The 19,333-nt window shown below is 43.2% G+C and overlaps 4 protein-coding genes across 4 annotated transcripts; 3 read left to right on the forward strand and 1 right to left on the reverse strand.

Moving 5' to 3' along the window:
• Nucleotides 1-52: 52 nt before the first annotated feature.
• K441DRAFT_700107 (uncharacterized protein) lies at nucleotides 53-1,847 on the reverse strand. The gene is made up of 4 exons (XM_067653226.1): nucleotides 1,536-1,847; nucleotides 1,360-1,458; nucleotides 254-1,276; nucleotides 53-123 (listed from the first exon to the last, which is right to left on the reverse strand). The coding sequence occupies exons 1-3, from the start codon at nucleotides 1,600-1,602 to the stop codon at nucleotides 492-494; spliced, it is 951 nt and encodes a 316-aa protein (XP_067498621.1). The 5' UTR covers nucleotides 1,603-1,847; the 3' UTR covers nucleotides 53-123; nucleotides 254-491.
• Nucleotides 1,848-2,440: 593 nt separating this feature from the next.
• On the forward strand, nucleotides 2,441-4,080 carry K441DRAFT_620198 (uncharacterized protein; the record flags this gene model as incomplete). Its single annotated transcript, XM_067645914.1, has 3 exons — nucleotides 2,441-3,437; nucleotides 3,531-3,845; nucleotides 3,916-4,080. The coding sequence occupies exons 1-3, from the start codon at nucleotides 2,904-2,906 to the stop codon at nucleotides 4,078-4,080; spliced, it is 1,014 nt and encodes a 337-aa protein (XP_067498622.1). The 5' UTR covers nucleotides 2,441-2,903.
• Nucleotides 4,081-4,237: 157 nt separating this feature from the next.
• On the forward strand, nucleotides 4,238-5,677 carry K441DRAFT_431097 (uncharacterized protein; the record flags this gene model as incomplete). The annotated part of the gene is made up of 1 exon (XM_067641642.1): nucleotides 4,238-5,677. A coding segment is annotated over one exon (1,440 nt), but the record flags the coding sequence as incomplete, so codon positions are not given.
• Nucleotides 5,678-6,271: 594 nt separating this feature from the next.
• K441DRAFT_585654 (ankyrin repeat protein) lies at nucleotides 6,272-6,646 on the forward strand (the record flags this gene model as incomplete). The annotated part of the gene is made up of 1 exon (XM_067644591.1): nucleotides 6,272-6,646. A coding segment is annotated over one exon (375 nt), but the record flags the coding sequence as incomplete, so codon positions are not given.
• Between the last annotated feature and the right edge of the window lie 12,687 nt (nucleotides 6,647-19,333).

Genomic DNA, 19,333 nt, shown 5'->3' on the forward strand with positions numbered 1-19,333 from the left:
CCATCCGCCAGAATACTGCATTCGCCAGTGGCAGGAGGTAATGATAGGAGACGAAAAACAGGATTACAGTCCTGGCAAAGCTCCCGCTCGATCGGATTGAGGAGCAGTGGTTCCAGCAAGCAGCTTGTTGCGCACTTTGACGTGACATGCGCTCGATCGGATTGAGGAGCAGTGGTTCCAGCAAGCAGCTTGTTGCGCACTTTGACGTGACATGCGCTCGATCGGATTGAGGAGCAGTGGTTCCAGCAAGCAGCTTGTTGCGCACTTTGACGTGACATGGCCTCGCTTCAATGATTATGGAATCTAATACCATGTAGATTCTGCAGATACATACAGCAGGACCCTTAGAAGATGTACCAGACCGTATCTTAGAGCTCCATGATACCACCTCTAAACCAGCTGCAAGGCCTGATTGTAAAACCACTAAGCTGGGTGCTGACATCTGAGCCCCACGACACAGCATGCGTAGCTTACCAACCATCCTTCCCCCTCTAGTAACGATGGTTTCTAGTCTGCCGACCTCTCGGCGCTGGAAACCCCTTCCCCGGCACCTGCCTTCCATACCTCGGGAGCTCCATCGACCGCTGCCGGGTATTCCACCGACCCCAGTTGCGATTCTTGTTGCCGGCGCCGGCGCCGGCCACAGGGGCTTTCGTCTGGGCTGACGGTGGACGGTCGTCCAGATGGCCACCGTGGCGCACAAAGGCCATCATGGCAATCAGCACCACGAACGCGGCCGCCAGCCCGAGGCCACACCGCAGCATGGGGGCGACCACCCGGCCCGGCCCAGCGAAGACGGTTTCTGCGGATGCGCCAGGGAGACTGAGAGTCCCGACAACACGCTGCGCCGCCTGCACCTGCAGCAGCGAAAACGTCGACGCGCCGGCCAGCATGAGCCCGAGGCTGGCGCACAGCGCAGCCAGCAGCAGCAGCACGTTGCAGATCTTGCGCCGGCGGGCCAGGTTGAAGAACAGCGGGATGATGAATAGGGGCCCGGCGGCGCTGAGCAGGCTAAACGCGGCAATTGGCAGGGACGTGCCGAACAGCCCCGCGCCGCGCAGCACGCTCGCGGCCTGGATCAGCGAGGATAGCGAGGCGTTGTACTGTCCGCTTGGGGTGATGGTCAGGTTCATGCCCCGGATGAGCTCCGCGGCGAGCTCAGAGGGCGTCAGTCTAGCAGTGTCAAAGGAGGCGATGCATTGCCTCTGGCCGGACTGGGTCGTGTTGCTGCTGCTGGCGTCGCTGGCTTCGGAAAAGGGGTAGGAGACGCAGACGCCTGGTTGGGGATAGAGGTTAGTCTCACGTGGTTTCAGGCTTAGGAAGGGTTTTCATATCTCTCCCGGGACGATATTCACGTACCGAAATAGCCCAATTCCAGCTTCACAAAGCCTGTGGTGTTTGTGGACAGTTCGACGATGGATCCGTCAATGTCCTTGGGACATCCCCAGATTGGTATCCCTGTAGCAGCAGCGCAGGTTAGGTATCTTTGGGATTCGTGGACTGAAAGGACTTAAAGGATGAAGGGAGGCACTCACCATAGAGAAGCAGTGCGGCAAGTAGGAATAAGTAAGCAAGTAATGACGCGAAACCTGAGAACCCCATATTGAAGCGACAACAAGTACAATATAGCAGCCTAAGATATGAGAACCTTCTGAAAAAAAGGTAGTTCGAAATGCCCAAACAAATCGGCTAACTTGGCTTCTTGGAGGGGTTTGAAGTGAGATGAGCCCAGTCCATGGCGAGAAGAGTTGCAAAAGGGTTTAAATCTCCAGCAATGACAAGCACGACGTGCTCCATGTTGCTGAGGGCGCCAAAAGGGCACAAAGCCATGGCCGACTGGTGGACGGTAGCCGCTAGGTCCATTTCTGGGCATTGCAACTGCCCAATTGATGGCCTAACTTCAGGATAGAAAGCCACAAGAATTCAGTATTTCTCAGCCTGATGGTGGATGCAGGACGAGGTTATCTTATAAATCAGATCCCCGGGGAAAAATCCCGCCACGGCGTAACGCTAGGGATTTAGCGTCACGCTTGTGGACCCTTGTAAACTCCTAAGCTAATCAAATCACTATACATTAGTCTTGTAAGGTCCTGCAAAATCTTGAACTAATTATATTATACTAAGAGGTATTTCTCCCCAAGAGTTTAAAAGCCTATAGGTGCCTTTTATATACAAATTTAAAGTTTTTTATTGTCCCTAGGTGCAACAGTACATGTGCTCATCGGCCACCGTGCCTTAGGGGTGTGCGTGTAAATATATTGGACCTCCAGCATCTACAGCGCGGCGCCTGAAGAGGCACGCCTCATGATTTGATCGTGCAGTGCCGCTATCTCGGTTGCATAGAAGTCTCCGCCAAGGCTGGAGGCCCTTGTCTCTAAAAAGGGCGAGTTGCCTATCGACGGCCAGGGCGCCAGGCGGCGGGCTTACAACTTCTTCAGCTCCTCGATGAGTGGCCGAATCAAAAATCCTTCCGGCTTCCAAGCAGCCATTAGAGCCATGACGGAAGCTAATTACGTGTTACGCGCAGGGGTGAAAATTGAAACTGACCTCAAGGGATGTAACAGCATCATACTTAGTTATTTTAGGATATAACGTTTAAAATTAGATCATATCAGTACTTCTCAAGTACTACACCTTTTCCACACAATTTCAGGAACCCAAGGTGACTACGCCTCTGATAAGCGCCCGCAAGTCGGAGACGAAAGTGGATGACCACATCTGTTCTTGGGCCAGAACACTCAGGGGCTTTGTGGAAGGATATATAACGTACCTGGAATCTCCATACGGTATGCCTAGATATCAAGGCCACATACACCATCTTGTCGAGCCCCTGAAAATACACTCTCCATCCTGACTGAGATTTTTCCACTCATCGTGCTCTCCACCATTAGAGGACTGTCAACATGGGCTCGTACCCACAAACTCAACTGGTGAATGCTTCTTGGCAAAGTCTGAACCTAGCGACACATGACAAGTATGCGGGTTCATCATCATTCAAGACCCAGCCATCCACCTTGTCCCCAACTCCTACAATCCGACTCGCACCAGTCGCATCTCCGTCTCCATCGCTGAGGGTCTCTGGCACTAATGCCCTAGGCCTTAGCCTCCTGAGCCGGCTCGACGACGAACATCTCACCACCACTAGCGCAGACATCATCGCCATCCACGGCATCAACGGGCATGCGCACTACACGTGGATGGTGGACGGCAACGACGGCCCGTTCTGGCTACGAGACTTCCTGCCCCATGAGATCCCTGGCGCCCGCGTCTACTCGTTTGGGTATGATTTCAGGGTCCTGTTCAGCAAGGCCAACTGGGACCTCACGTCCATCTCGCGGAGCTTCCTCACCCAACTTATTGCTGCCCGCCGTGGGCGGCTACGGCACCGCCCCTTGGTCTTTCTGTGTCATAGCATGGGAGGCTTGGTATTAAAGCAGGTATTTCCATGATATAGCCCATGCGTGACCCACATAATTCTGTGTCTTGGCCTTAGAAGGAAGCAAATGAGGTTGACACTCCATTCTTTCTAGGCTTTGATCCAAGCCCGATTAGACGAGCGCGACTATCCCGGCATCAAGGAATCGGCAAAGGCTATCATCTTCCTGAGCACGCCGCACCGTGGCTCCGACTCTGTCACCTGGCCGCTCCTACTCGCCAACGTCATCAACGCCAGCCTCGCCGCCGGATCGCAGCTCTGGGGCCGGGCCCGAACCGATCTGCTCAAGAGCCTGGAGAAGGACGCGGGCGGACTGCACGAGATCTCAGTCAACTTCCGCAACCAGGCCGCGGGCATCAGGGTCGTGTCGTGCTATGAGCAGAACGTCACGCCACCGTTGAATGAGTTGGTAAGGTCGAGATTCTCCTGCCGGGAAAAACAGTTCCCAGTGGCTGTTGTTTCACTGACAAGAAAAATAGGTTGTCAACGAGTATACAGGCGTGTTGGGCTTCCCTGGGGAGAAGTTGATTCCCATGATGGGGTGTGACCATCGGTCGATCGCCCGTTTCGCGAGCAGGGATGATGCGAACTACAAGTTGATCGTCCGTGAGATTAAAGAGGCCATAGAGTCTGCAGGTAAATGAGACCTCTCGATTACCAGGGGTTTTCTTTTTCTTTTTTTAAACTCTGAATCTCATTGTTAACACGTACTCAGCTTGTCCCAATGGGAGACTAAAGAACGATAATCATAATGCTCCCGCTGCAAGTGAGGCCTTTCTCGACTCTCTATCATTCCCCGAGATGAGCACCCGAGAGAGCGAAATCAAGCTTCCCGATAATGACACCTGCCAGTGGCTCACTGCTGATCCAACTTTCAAGGAGTGGGAAGACGCCAAGGGAGGCGGCCTCCTCTGGTTAAGGGGCAAGCCCGGATGCGGAAAGTCAACACTGATGAAACACCTGCTCCATCGCCTTCCCGGCGCAGACCACACCTATACCATCTCCTTCTTTATCTCCTCCGGGGATGAGCTCCAGAGAACACGCCTCGGACTCATGCGAAGCCTCGTCCACCAGCTCGCGTCGCGTTTCCCACAGGCTTTTGAAGGCTTGATGCACAAATTCGAACGAGCTCGAGCCTTGCTGCCAGCAGGCCAGCGGGTTGTCTGGATCGCGCAGGAGCTGTTCGACGCCCTCATCAAGGCTGTGCCTAGAATTATTCGGACGCACTCTCTGCGCATCTTCATCGATGCTGTTGACGAGTGTGGCGAAGGGGTTGCGCGGAGCCTGGTCCAAGACCTCTGCAAGCTCGTTGATAAGTCCCTGTCTCCCAAGGGTGAACCTGGTCATTGCGTCCATGTTTGCATTTCGATTAGTCCGTATCCCTCAACTGATCCATTCCCTTCGGCTTTCATCCAGGTGGATGAGCAGAACACTTTGGGAGTTGAGAGATGGGTGCGCCGCCGCCTGTTTAATTACGACCGAAGCTGCCAGGACCTGGTCATCACCCGAGCTGAGGGCCTTTTCCTTCCAGCTACTATTTTCGTGGAAGGGATAAAGCTCCTCGGGACTCGAGGTTCTTCTGCGATCCAACAAGTCTTCGACACCATACCAGCTAGTGACATCGCGAGTCTCCTGAAGAGCGTGTTCCAAAACATCGTTCGGAGCCCGAGACAAGCGGAAGCGAGCCAGGCACTCGGCTTGCTGAAGTGGGCGTGCTTTTCTACCAGACCACTCTCTCTTGCAGAAGTCCGACTGGCTCTGGCCTTGAACACCAAGAAACCTCACGCCAGTGCCAAGGACTACATAAGGGGTGAGGCCTACGAACGCAATCGCCATGATGAGTTCATGGAATCTTGGGTCAGGACAGCAACACATGGCCTGGCCGAGATTACTGTGATGCAAAATCGGAAGGTGGTCCATCCCATTCATAGATTAGTCAAGGATTTCCTCATCTCAGATGGCCTGGAGAGCCTATCGGCGGGTGCCCCTAGTAATGCTCCGCGGGAGCTCGACGCTGTGGTTCGGCAGACTCATCTCTTCCTGGGGAGCTGCTGTATCCGCTACCTCGTGCTAGCCATGAAGGAGACCGGATGGGACAAGGACGCCAATCGTAGCTCCGAGCTCCAACTCGTGTCATACGCCGGATCAGCTTGGGCGAGACACGTCGCGTTGGCAGATGTCAATGGTGCAAGCGCATTGAGCCTCCTGGAGCTGCTGGGATGGCCGTCCGAGTCATTGCTAGCAGGCTTCATCAACCTAGCCTACCGGACCGATCTGGTCCTTGCCCAAGCCAAGAAGGCCTGCCCGGCAGTTATACCTGAACCCGAACCGCTCTACGGCATCACGTGGCTCCATCTGTGGGCCATGCACGGCTTACACAAACTCCTTGCCGCCGCCGCCCCGCAGTTGGACAGAGACGCTGTCAACCGTCAAGACGGACAGAAGAGAACGCCGCTGCACGTCGCATCCTCATGCGGCCATCTACCCATGATCAAAGCCCTCCTCAAAAGGGGCGCCAACCCGGCCATCCAAGCCGACGACGGCCAGACGGCGCTGCACCTCGCGGCTACCCAGGGCTGCGCGGCCATCCAGCAGGCCCTGCTCGATCACGCCGCAGATTTAGTGTCTAATACCAATATCGCTTTGCAGACCCCACTGCACTGTGCCGTCACTCGCGAACACGGGGCATCTGTGAAGCTCCTTCTGGCGCGCGGCGCCCCTGCCAACGCCCAGGACCGCGACGGTTGCTCTGCCCTGTTCCAGGCTGCGGGTCTGGGGAGCACGAGCATTGTGCGAATTCTTCTAGAGCATGTAGGAGGAGGCGTAGATCTCGAAATGCGAGATCACAAGGGCAGAACCGCCCTGCACATTGCCGCGCGCAAGAGCCACATTGCCGTCCTTCGCCTGCTGCTAGATCGCGGTGCCAAGGTCAATGCCGTTGACGGCCACGGGAAGACCGCCCTCTTTGAGGCCGTTGCGGCCGGGAACAAGGCTGGAGTGCAGCTGTTGCTGGACAGGAAGGCGGACATCAACGCCAGGGACGAGAGAGGCCGCGCAGTCTTAATGTACGCTTGCGAGGACCGTCGCCTCGCCCCGGTGGAGATTCTCCGCAATGCTGGGGCCGACGTCAACGCCAAGGACAAGCTCGGTTGGACGGCTTTGATAATTGCGGTCCGCGCGGGAGGCGACAAGGTAACGAGACTGCTACTAGACAGCCATGCGGATATCACCTGGCGGAACAGCGAGGGACACGCTGCCATATTCTACGCCGTGCACAGACAGAATGGCGGAGTGGCGATGACGGTGCAAGAGCGCAGTGTTGTTACCCTTCTGTTTAAGCAATACAAGAAGGTAGTGGTTGCGGCGTGGGATCCAGAGTGGACGGCTTGCCAGCAATCCTTCCTGGCCGCCGAGAAGAGCAATGAGACAAGGACTGAGCCGATACCAGGCTCGAGACGCAATCTCGTGTTAACGAAGCCGATCGAGTCAATCCCTGGAGGAGTCCAGTCTCGAGAATTCGTACCGAGAGCCCCGGTTCCCGGGGAGAACTCTGTGAGCGCAACGATTCAGGCATCTCAGCCAGATCCAGCAATGATCAAAGGGAGATCATCGCCAGTGCCTGCGTGCCTAGTCCCGGGAGGAATGGTGGCTTTACGGGATCTCGGAGCTGGGCTGGTGGGAACAAGCCCATCTAACGGGGTCAGAGGCACTCCTGCATCTCAGCTTATCTCGGCCATCAACCTGAAGGCTCCGTCTTCTAGTCTGGGCCAATATAACGGCCAATCCTCAATGTTCTTCGGAAACATTCACGTAACGCCAACGCCGACTGTCAAGAATGCTACCACGCTGGCAGCCACCAATGTCCACGGAGGAGGCTCAGGGGGAGCTGGCTCCTCATGTACCCCAAGCGCGAAGCCACTGCCATCTGTCATGCTACCGCGAAGCATTCCCCAAAGGCCATCATTTGGCGGTCCGGAGCCAGGGGTGATGCGTCCGGTGCAGGGCCAGGCCGGCCAAGCTCCGGCTCTCCCCCAGAGGACAGTCCCATCAAGTCGAAGAGAACCACAGCTTCCAACCCGACGCCTGACGGGAAATGCTCTGGAGAGGAAGCCTCTCCCGCCACAGCCCGTGCCGCAAGAAAACAGGGGCTTCACGCCCAGTAATGGACCGCCAATTGCCCCGCCGAAGCCTGACGAGTTTAACAGCATCGTGGGCGAGAGAGGGCTTCGGTTTCAGCAGCCGAAGAGGTCTTTCCCAGGCGGCCTGGAGCCGGTTTCCAGCAGGGGCCCTTCTCCCAACAAGTCGAACTTTTTGGGGACTGTGCTCTCGAGCTTTAACAGTCTCCAAAGCCACGGACGGGCCGGGTCTAGTGGATATCATCGCGGAGGGAGGCATGGCCGCCATGCCGATGGCCGCCATGGAGCTAATGGACACGAAGTTGGCCACGGATATATGCCGCCCTCGCATCCTCCACCGCATCGCGGTATCGGGAACTCCGAGACCATCAAAGCTTCTACGGGGCCTGACAACCACGATGACCATGTGCATTCAGCTTTCACCGAGGAAGTCACTTCGTCCTATCGTGCCGAGACAGTTGAGACGAAAATCCACACTTCGTATTATGCCGAGATCACAACTTACGAGGAAGAACATCCTGAAGAACATGAGTCTAAAAAATGTGACGAAGACGAAGAAGACATACCGGACCTAGATGATACGACCCCTACAGAGGAGGAGGAACTCGAAGAAGAAGAAGATGAGGAGGAAGAGGAGGAGGAGGAGGAGGAGGAGGAGGAGAAGGAGGAAGTTGAAGGAGATGAGGAAGAAGTTAAAGAAGATGAGGAGGAAGTTGAGGAAGATGAGGAGGAAATTAAAGAAGACGAGGAGGAACTCGAAGAAGATGAGGAGGAAGTAGAAGAAGACGAGGAGGAACTTGAACAAGATGAGGAGGAACTTGAAGAAGACGAGGAGGAACTTGAAGAGGACGAGGAGGAACTTGAAGAGGACGAGGAGGAAGTTAAAGAAGATGAGGAGGAACTTGAAGAAGATGAGGAGGAACTCGAAGAAGATGAGGAGGAACTTAAAGATGACAAGGGAGGAGAAGAGGAAGATAACAACGCTGAATCTGGAGACTATGGTGAAGATGACTATGACTTCTACAAGGGCCACGGACACGAGGAATATGGCGTCGAGTATCAGAGTCAGGAGTATTACGAGGAGTATGAGGAGCATAAAGGTTACGAAAACGACGACAGCTCTTCCTGTGCCTATGGTGATGAGGGGCAGGAAAATGGGTACATACGATGGGAGGGCGATACCATCTATCGCGATGACTACCACAACACCTACGATGGGCAGGTTGAGGGAGCTCACACTCAGGAACACGAGGACGATTATGGTGGCTATGAGACATACGAAAATGAGGAGGGTGATGCTGGGGGAGGTTACTGGGGGGTAGATGATAGGGGATATGAGCATGGCTATGAAGAGGGAGAGGGTGGGAGGTATTATGAGGGCGAGGACATGTATTAACGACGCAGGGACACGTCCCGTGCACAATTGGTTGGAGGAGATCATATGGGCATGGTAATATGCTCAATGGAGGACATGGACATTGGGTTTCGTTATGTTATTATTCTGGTTCGTTTATTTGTCAACCTGATAGTTTGCAGGCCCTGTGAGTTGGGTTATAATTTGACTGGTTCCAAAAATAATTTATGTTTTGAAACCTGCATTATGCATATACCGTGAATTGACTGTCTTCCCAGCTCAAGATTTCCGCATTGGTGTCTGGAAACGAAATGGCGAGTGCGACCACGACCGAGACGAAGAGGAGGAACAAACGGTATAAGGATGAGCGATGCTCTAAAAACAACTAATGATGAGGAAGGAAGCGAGAGGGCTGCGGCGTAGCATTAGCGATAGGTAGTCGCAGCACATGCGGGCAAGGGATACCCTAGCGGGGGGGAGACATTATGGTTGAAGGGTGCGAAGGGAGAATTGGAATAGAACAGGCGGAAGTAATGGAGGGTCGGGCCGGGACGGAAAAACTTATCTCGGTCCCAGACGATCAACCAATCATAAGCTGCTTACATAACAGATTAATCATCTTATGTTATTGTCGTCTGGTACACGGTTCGGAAATTTGTTAGTCTCTCGCGCCAATTTATATGTAATTCTTATATAAACTCACGCGCCATACTAAATGTTTTAGCTATTAATCAACAACAAACTAACGCCTTTATAAATAATTAGCTAACGTTATATTCTAGAACTTTATAGGGTAATTCTAATACTACTAAAATTATTACAAACGGCCTAGTGGTTATTACTACATTTCGCCTTAAATAAGCGAATCTCCCCTTTAAAGCTCTGCTTAAAACTCTATTATTATTAATTAATAATAAACTAACGCCTTTATAGATAATCGGCCAACGTTATATTCTAGAGCTTTATAAGGCGGTTCTAACGCTGCCAAAATTATTATAAATGGCGTTATAGTTACTGCTACATTTTNCCTTAAATATTACCACTAAAATAGTAAATATTTAGCCAGAGCTATTAACTATTACCAATCCTTAATATTTAACCTCCTATATTAATATTTATAGTAGATGAATACCTAAATAGCTAATTTATTGTATCTAGACTAACTCTGGGCCTTATTACCTGCTTTATTGCTCTTCCGCTGCCTGCATAAACGCCTGCACAAAAGCCTGCACGAAAGCCTGCACGAAGCCTGCACGAAGCCTGCACGAAGCCTGCACGACGTCTGCACGAACGCCTGCACGAATACAAACTCTATATAAAGCTCTGCACAAGGCTCTGCACGAGGCTCTGCTTAAAGCTCCGTCGAAGCTCTAGTCGAAGCTCTGGTCGAAGCTCTGGTCGAAGCTCTGGTCGAAGCTCTGGTCGAAGCTCTGGTCGAAGCTCTATACGAGGCTCTGCTCAAAGCTCTGCACAAAGCCTCTGCTTAAAGCTCTATACGAGGCTCTGCTCAAAGCTCTGCACAAGGCTCTGCTCGAAACTCTACTCAAAACCTTATATAGAGCTTTAAAGCTCTACTAATACAGCACTAATATACTACGAAGGTTCTATAATTAGCTATATAACCACCTATATAATTATTATTATTAATTCTATTTATTGCCCAATTTAGTCCCCTTTATGGTCTATATAGGAAAAAGCCCTATAAGGGGAAAAATCCTAAGTATTTCCTTTTAGCTAGTTCTATTTATTCCGCCTTTTCCTAGCTAGTATATCTTTTATATCTTCTAGTCTACCTTATATACTATACTTCCTAGGTATATTAGAAAATCTAAAGGAGTAGTAAAAGGGTCTAGAAATTCGCCTAGTAAGCCGCCTATAGCTAGGCGGGGTAGTATTTAGTCCTTAAGGGCTAGAATAATAGGGCGTATATTTAGTGTCTCTCCTATTAAATCTTATATGCTATTTAAAACTACTAAAGAATTCCTTAACCTATAAGCTATTTTTACTAATTTTATATGCCCCTAATTATTAGAGAGTATCCTAAGTAATATTATTTATGCCTACGCTAGTAGGTAGCTAGTCCCTTACTAAGCGGTTAGCTATAAAATAGTAGTATATTAATATCTAACTAAATAGGCCACCGGTAGATATTATTAAAGGTAACTAAAAAGTAGTTTATATAGGCCTAATAGGGATCTAAATTAGACATTAAGTGATAAATAACATAATATTATATATTTAAGGTAAGATATTTAAAATATAGATATTAGATATATTTGACCTAGGGACCTTAATATATAGTAAAAAACGGCTATAGATTATTACTCCCTCGTTAGTCCTTTTATATAAGAAAAGAGTTAGTATTAAACTATAGGGTATTTATTTGTTATTAACTTAATAATATAAGTAAGTTATATCCAGGGGCACGAAATACGTATAGTATCGTATACCCTTTAGAGGGTAATGACCTTTCTCTTTTAATTATATATAAATAGAAGGAATTTAAGGGTTTCCTAAGCTACTTAGCTCACGTTAATTGCGTCCACATAATTCTTATACGAACTTATTTAGATAGGTTATTCTATATACGGCTACGTCTTATATTTACTACTACCTCTATATATTACTTTGATTTAAGATCTACCTATCTTATAATTGCATAGTAAACTCTATCTATATTAGTAACTCCTTCCTCATTACCTTATGGTACTCTACTAGCTCATAACGCTAGGACTATACCTAAATTAACAAACTAGCTTTCCTGACTCTTCTTTAAGTAGTTATAACAATCGTACTAAAGCGTCTGTAATTCAGATAGTAGGCTTCCTAGCTAGTAATATTTAGGCATATTAACCTCTTAAGGGGCCTATCGTCTTCATATATATACCTCGTCTCTCCTTATATTACGTTTTAGTATTTAGTATTATTTTATTCACTGGTCAGCCTTATACTATAACTACTCTCTATATAGTAGTTAAGTTAACTATATAAGTCTAGTAGTAGAACTACTACTGTCACGTTCTAGTATAAGCGGCGTTTAGCATTCTTTCTATAAGCCCTATAGTTCTATATAGGCACTAGTTTTTATACGCTTAGTCTAATAGCGCTAGTAAGCTTTTTACTAGTACCTAACCGCCTAGTCCTAAGCCCCTAGATTTAAGGAGCCGTATAGCAATTATTAGCCTTACTACTACTATATATAGTAGGCGTATAATATTTAAAAGAGGGTCCCTTATATTAAGGTAGTAATTTATAATACTACGCTAAAAATACTACTACTCTCCTTATAAGTAGCCTATATAATATACTTTATTCTAAGTTTAACCTAAAGTCTACCTAAACCCCTAGGACCTAAGGGTAGCTTCTAGTTTTACTTCACAGCCCTAGATATTTACTATTAAGGCTAGGTTACTACTTACCCTTCTTTTCCTTATAAAGTAGATAAGCTAGTAATTATCTTAGACTATATACCTGTACAGATAACGCTTAATATTGCTATATTAGCGTAACAAACCTGCTAAAGATATATTACTAAGAAATTTAACTTAAAAAAGTATACCTAGGAAGTTACTAATAGGCTAGTAGCTATACCTTAGGTATTACTAGAGAATATCTAAAGGATTATAAGTAACTACTTAAAAGAATACTACCTAAAGGCCTAGCCTAGAAAATACGCCTACCGTAAATAGNNANTAGAAACGGCNTAACTACTTATAGGCGNAAAAAGGGNAAGGTAATAGTATAGCGTAATAAATAAAGCCTACTACTAATAGAGCNATAAGGCCCTAAAGNATAGGCCTAAGAAGATAATATAAAAGGAGGGTAGAAATAGCTAGCGCTAATTTCTAAAAGAAATTACCTTAAACCCTATTAAACTATATAATAAGGGACTCTAGTATATATTAAAGTAAAGTAGGCGAGCTGCTAAAGAGACGCTAGGGGACTTTTACCTATTTATACTTTACTAGATAGAATAGAACTAGTATATAAATAATAATAAGGAAAATATTAAAATATTAGTAGAGGTTTTTTTTAGGCGCGGGCTAAACAGACCTATAGAATATTAGTAGCTGATTTTACCCCTTACCTATTAATATAAGTTATATAATATTAGTAAAAGAAATAAAGGACGCTATATAAAAGCTCCCTACTAGTAAAGCGTTAAGGCTAAATAAGGCAATTAAAGCTATAGTAAAAGCGGTAGTAATACTATTCGCTAACGTCGTAACTACCTACCTTTAGAGAGGCAAACTACCTAAATACTTTAAAGTAATAACTATAGTCGTCTTATAAAAGGTATAAAAAAAGACTACTCTATTTTAGAAAGCTACTAACCCTAAAAAGGCTCTTAAAAAAGATAGTTATAAAACGTATATAAGAAGCGGCAGAAGTATAAAGCTACTACCGTAGATATAAATAGGCTTAAGAAAGAAAAGATTAACCCTTTTAGCCCTCTTCCTAATTACCTNTAGTATCTAAGCGGTATAGTAAGCTTACCTAGAATATATTATATCTATACTAAGCCTAGACCTAAGCGGAATATTTAATNATATATTATATAAGAGACTTCTATAAATCCTAAGAAATAAAGGCCTATTAAACTAGATAATTAAGTTTATCTAAGCCTTTCTAATAGGGTGTACTATAAAAATTATAATTAAGGGCTATAAAAGCGAATTAATACTAATACCTATAAGTATTATATAAGGATTACCCTTATTTCTAATTCTAATTCTTTTCTTTATATNTAAACTACTAGAGATATATAATAATAGCTATATAGAATTATAGGGGCCTATAAAAGGACACTACATGCCGTAATAGAACGTAAAGTAGTAGTACTACTACTACTAGACGTATATATAGAAGCAACTGCTATATAGAGGGCATTTATAGTATAAGGCCACCTAGTAGAGAAGGAGATACGCTAAATAATAGAGCGTATATAAGGAGCAAGGGCCCTATAAAGAGGCATTATGCCTAAGCTTATAAGTTAAAAAGCCCTCTATCTATAGGTAGTAGAGAGAGAATAGGAAATATAAGAGCTACTATAACACTTAGCGCTACGCTAGTAGAGCACTATAATAATAATATAGGATATAGGGCTACTAGTATAAGTGGAGATCTACTATATACATCGCAAGATAGGTAGATATTAAGTAGAAACGATNCTAAAAGAAGGCGGTAAAAGCGTAGAGAGGAACTANNTNGAGCACNCTATAAATAATATTAACTTTCTCCCTATATAAAGGATAGATAAAGGCAGAATTTAAAGCCGCCTTTCTACTATAGATAGAGGTCTTAGAACTAAACGTATATCTAGTAAGNATCTATATCCTAAATACTATACTATACTATACGTATAAATAGCCTATATAGTTAGTACGCTATATAATACTNTTCTATAACTACTATATAGTAAAAGACTAGCTATTNNCTATNGCGGGNATAAATAATATTACCTAAATACTATTTATAAGTAGGGGCCTATATAAAANAGTATAATAGTTTATAGGTTAAGAAGTCCTNTAGTAGTTTTAGATAGTGTATAAGATCTAATAGGAGGACATAGGGAGATACGCCCCTTTTTAGCCCCTTAGGGACTAAACAACCCTACTAAGCTAAAGGCGGCTTATAGGCGACTTANTATACCCTNNNACTACCCCCTAGACCTTCTAAGATACCTTAGAAGTATAGTATAAAAGGTAAATATATTATAAAGGTAAATAGGCTAAGCGTAGGTGGAGTACGTAAGACTAACTAAAAGGATACACCTAGGTTTTTCCCTTATTAGGGATTTTTCCTATAAATAGAAGGTAGAAGCCTATATAGACCTAGTAAAGGGACTAAATTAGGCAATAAATATAATAAATAAAAATAATAATAATAGCTAGGATATAATAGTCCTAGAATTTATAGATAATATAAACCTAATTATATAGGGAAATATAGTAGTAGAAAACTATACTAGGCTAAACTAGGCATATAATAGGTACATTATATAGNCAAAACAATATAGCGCTAAATTCGTACTAGATAATTACTAGTTTATTTACTTTATAAGGGAAAAAAGGGTAAGTAGCGACCTAGCCTTAATAGTAAATATCTAGAGCTGCGAAGTAAAACTAGAAGCTACCCTTAAGGTCCTAGGGGTTTAAATAGACTCTAAGTTAAACTAAAACAAGTATATTATATAGGCGACTTATAAAGAAGTTATAGTATTTTTAGTAGTATTATAAATTACTACTTTAATATAATGACCCTCTTTTAAATATATACGCCTACTATATATAGTAGTAGTAAGGCTAATAATGCTATACGGCTTCTAAATCTAGGGCTTAGGACTAGGCGGTAAGGTACTAGTAAAAAGCTCCCTAGCGCTATTAACTAAGCTATAAAACTAGTACCTATATAGAACTATAGGGGCTTATAAAAGAATGCTACGCGCTATACTAGAACGCGAAGTAGTAGTTCTACTACTAGACTTATATAGTAACTTAACTACTATATAGAGAGTAGTTATAGTATAAGGCTACCTAATAAAAGAATATATATATAAGGAACGAGGTATATATATAAAAAGCGATAGCCCCTTAAAGAGGTAATACGCCTAAATATACTAGCTAGGAAGCCTACTATCTATTACAGACGCTTTAAGTACGATGTTATAACTACTTAAAGAAGAGACAGAAGAAGCTAGTTGGTTAATTTAGGCATAGTCTAGGATAGAGCTAATAGAACCATGTAATGAGGAATGGTAACTAAGGTTATATAATATAATCTATATAATCTGTATAATCTATATAATCTATAACAGAGTAAATAGAGCATACGTATATTACGTACAAGAAGGATTTTATAGGAGTATAGTTATGTATTTAAGGACCCTTAGTCCCTACCTAGATAGTTTCTTCCTTATAGTAATTCTTAGAATACAATTAGAGTTAATCTGTTAGGCAACCACTCCACCAGTTATTATTACGTTGTTAACTTTTATACTTGCATTTCCTACACACCTAGCCTAATAACGAGCCCATCGTAGTTCTTGCTATAAGGTTCCGTTATATAATTACTACCTAGTTATAGTATTAATATAAGAAGTTAAACAACATGCCACCAAAAGCAGCCACCATAACGCTATTAACGGCAGTAACTACTTTAAGGATAGGAGGTGATACCAATATAGCAGATACTAACTTATAGCAACCTATGACGGTCGGATAACTATAGGAAATAGTTAACCAGCTAATAGCTAACTGTATAGTATTAGAAGAAAGACTTAACAGGATAGGAGTAGCAAAGATTAAGCTACTATTAATTAAGAGATTTATAAAAGAGAGGTTAAAGCTTAAAGGATTTCTTATATAAATGCACTTTAAGGTCTTATAAGAGGGAGTAAAGTTACCTATACCCGTGGATCGGATAGCCTATATAGGACTATTCTTATTAGGGAAAGCACTTAAGTGGTTTAAACCTTACCTTATAAAGATATAGGTAAATAAAATAACAACCACTAACTAAGACGTGCGATTTATATTCTTAAGTTAGGAAGAATTTATAGAACGACTTACGCAGATATTTAAAGATCTAGAAGAAACAACTATAGTAAAAAGAAAACTCTAGAACCTCATACAACAAACTTTAGTAATTAAGTATATAATATAGTTCCAAATACTAGTAATATAAGTAGAGTGGAATAATAAGGCGCTTATAGTATAGTATAAATAAGGACTTAAGGCTAAAGTCTAGGATATAATTATTTTAATAGAAGATGCGGATACCCTAAGGGAATTAATAAATTAAGTAATTAAGATCAATAATAGGATCTTCCAAAGGGAACAGGCTAAGAGAGGCTAGGATAGAGTTCTATAGTTATATAAGGCGCAAAATACACAACAACAAAAGCCAAGTTAGAAACTATAGTATAGTACAGAACTAATGGACCTAAGTAGTACTAAAGAAGCCTATAAGAGAGGGAGCAAACTATAAAAACCTAAAGGATAAGGATTAAGTAATTAAAGGTTTAAGGAGTAAAGGCCAAATCAGGGATCTTAATAGTAGAAGACATTCAGGCGAACTCTATAGTAAGAAAAATAGTTTAAAAAGGGAGCTTATATAAATTACGGAAAACAGGGTCATTATATTAGAGACTATAGAAGTAGGCAAAGTTACTATATAGTAAAAGGCATAAGACTAGTAAACAATATATATATATAAAGGGACAATAATATACTACAAGGAACAAAAGAATGTTTAATTAGAAGTTTTGCGTTCTATTATAATAACGCATACCGAATTTATAAGGACGCTAAGTATAGCGTAAGCTATTAGCTATAAGAGCCAGCACCTGCAGAATATAGAGGAACTAACGAACTAGTTCGCAGATTGGATATTAAGGACAATAAATTCAATATAGGCGAAATATTTCATAACAATAAGGCAATAAGGGCCGCTTACTGGGAGCGAGCAGACCTTAGAGATGTTATACTAGAGGCAGAGGATAATTCCACTACAGAATAGGGAACATTAGTAGGGATTAAGACCCCACTAAATACAATATCTATCGCTTTATAAGACGCAAAAGAAGTAGGATAGCGAACTACTTTAGCACTTAATAAAGGTAAAAGGCCAAAGGCTTAAGATTCTTAAGACAAGATAAGAGACGACTAAGATTCTTAAGATAAAATAAGGCATACCTAAGGACCTATAACGGATAAAAACTAATAAAGTAGGGTAGTAGCTTAGTTTAGAAACATACAAATAAGCTTAGGATAAGAGTTTCCTATAGCATAAGATTCTTAAGATAAGATAAGTAAGATTTAAAACTCTTAAGATAAGATAAAAATACTACGGATGCCTAGTTAAACTAAGGCGGGAGCTAAGCTTAAGTTAGAAGTAAGCTTAGGATTAAAGAATTTAAGGGACTAGGATTTTAGAGTACAAATAAGAACACCTATAGGTAAGAGGCAAGGAGCTTTTTTATAAATTAGAGAATCTACAATATAAATAGTAGTTAGACTAGGAGATAGATATATAAACCCGGAAGACTTACTAGGGGAACGTAGTATTTAGCCTAAAGATTAAAAGTTTAATACTAGGATTAAAAAGTAGGACAACTTTAAGGATTAGAGCGTAAGACATAAACTAAAAGAAACTATAGAAGAGTTTAGGTAAAGAATCATTATATAGTAAGAATAGAAACTAGATAAAAGATTTAGTATATTAGGACGTATAAAGGACAAAGCACTAGTATAAAGAATCACCAATAGGCCAAGAGCAGGCACACTAAGAGCCAAGTAGCTTACCAAACTAGAAAGTAAAGAGGATTTAGGGATTCTAACTAGGTTTAAAGAACGGTATATAAAAGGCTATTATAATATAGTAATAAAAAGATACTTCCTTACGGATAAACCGTATATACTCTAGTAACTATACCAAAAGTAGTATAGACAAAGGTATAATAATAAGTGGGAAGATTTCTACATATAGCTAGATAAGAAAGTTATTTAGGACCACCTAATTATAGAAAAGGCTATAACGTATATTAAAGGAGCCTTAATTATAATATTAAAGGATCTAGAGAAACATTTAGAGGACTAGAGAAGCAAGAGATATATCTTAGTACCTATAAATAAAGTTATAACGTTTAGATTAGTATAATAAAGATTTAAACTTAGGAATAAAGACAAGCTAAGAGTTAACCTAAAGCACCCAGTATACTATACGCTATTATAAATTGCATACGTGGACAATATATACGAAATATATAAGAATCCAAAGGAAAAGAATTGGAAATACCCTATAAGGATATACTAGATAGCAGACAAATAATAGTATAGGAATGCTAAATATATATATAGATGGCATCCAGCAGAGGTCTAAGAGGAAGGAAGTTTAGTACTTTAACCAGGAAGATTTCTTACAGAAAAATACTTAGACGGACAATAGTAGTAGAAATACCTAAAAAATACGTGTCTATAGTATATTAAAGATAAAAAGCGAACTAGGTATTAGCTAAAGAATAAGCCAAGTATATTAGAATTAAGCAGCTAATAGTTAGAAAAAGTAGAGGCCCACGGGACTAGGGGGAGCTAGTAGTAGAGCCTTAGACCCTTAAAGGAATTTAAGGACAACACCTAAATTTACGAATTAAGTAGTAAGATTAGCAGTTTAAAGCGCTAATAGATAGTAGAGTAACGCGAAATTATATCTTACTAATAGCAGTTAAGAGAATAGGATTACCTTATAAATAAAAGGAGCAACCTTACCTATTAGTTATAATTTTAGGAGATCTAATAACCTATAGAGGAGAGATTATTAATCTTAAAATAGGACCTATTTAGATAACTATTAAAGGAAGATAAATTAAGATATCTTTTAATATCCTACTATTAAGACGGGATAAGG

This window comes from Cenococcum geophilum (assembly GCF_001692895.1).
Source record: "Cenococcum geophilum 1.58 unplaced genomic scaffold K441scaffold_60, whole genome shotgun sequence".
NCBI classification, from domain to species: domain Eukaryota; kingdom Fungi; phylum Ascomycota; class Dothideomycetes; order Gloniales; family Gloniaceae; genus Cenococcum; species Cenococcum geophilum.

What these genes read in the sequence shown, in the direction of transcription:
- K441DRAFT_700107 (XM_067653226.1), bottom strand. Translation starts at nt 1,602, where the DNA reads ATGGGGTTCTCAGGTTTCGCGTCATTACTTGCTTACTTATTCCTACTT. An exon ending in TGCCGCACTGCTTCTCTATG is followed by an intron (nt 1,459 to 1,535) that starts GTGAGTGCCTCC and finishes CTGCTGCTACAG; the next exon opens with GGATACCAATCTGGGGATGT. An exon ending in GCTGGAATTGGGCTATTTCG is followed by an intron (nt 1,277 to 1,359) that starts GTACGTGAATAT and finishes ATCCCCAACCAG; the next exon opens with GCGTCTGCGTCTCCTACCCC.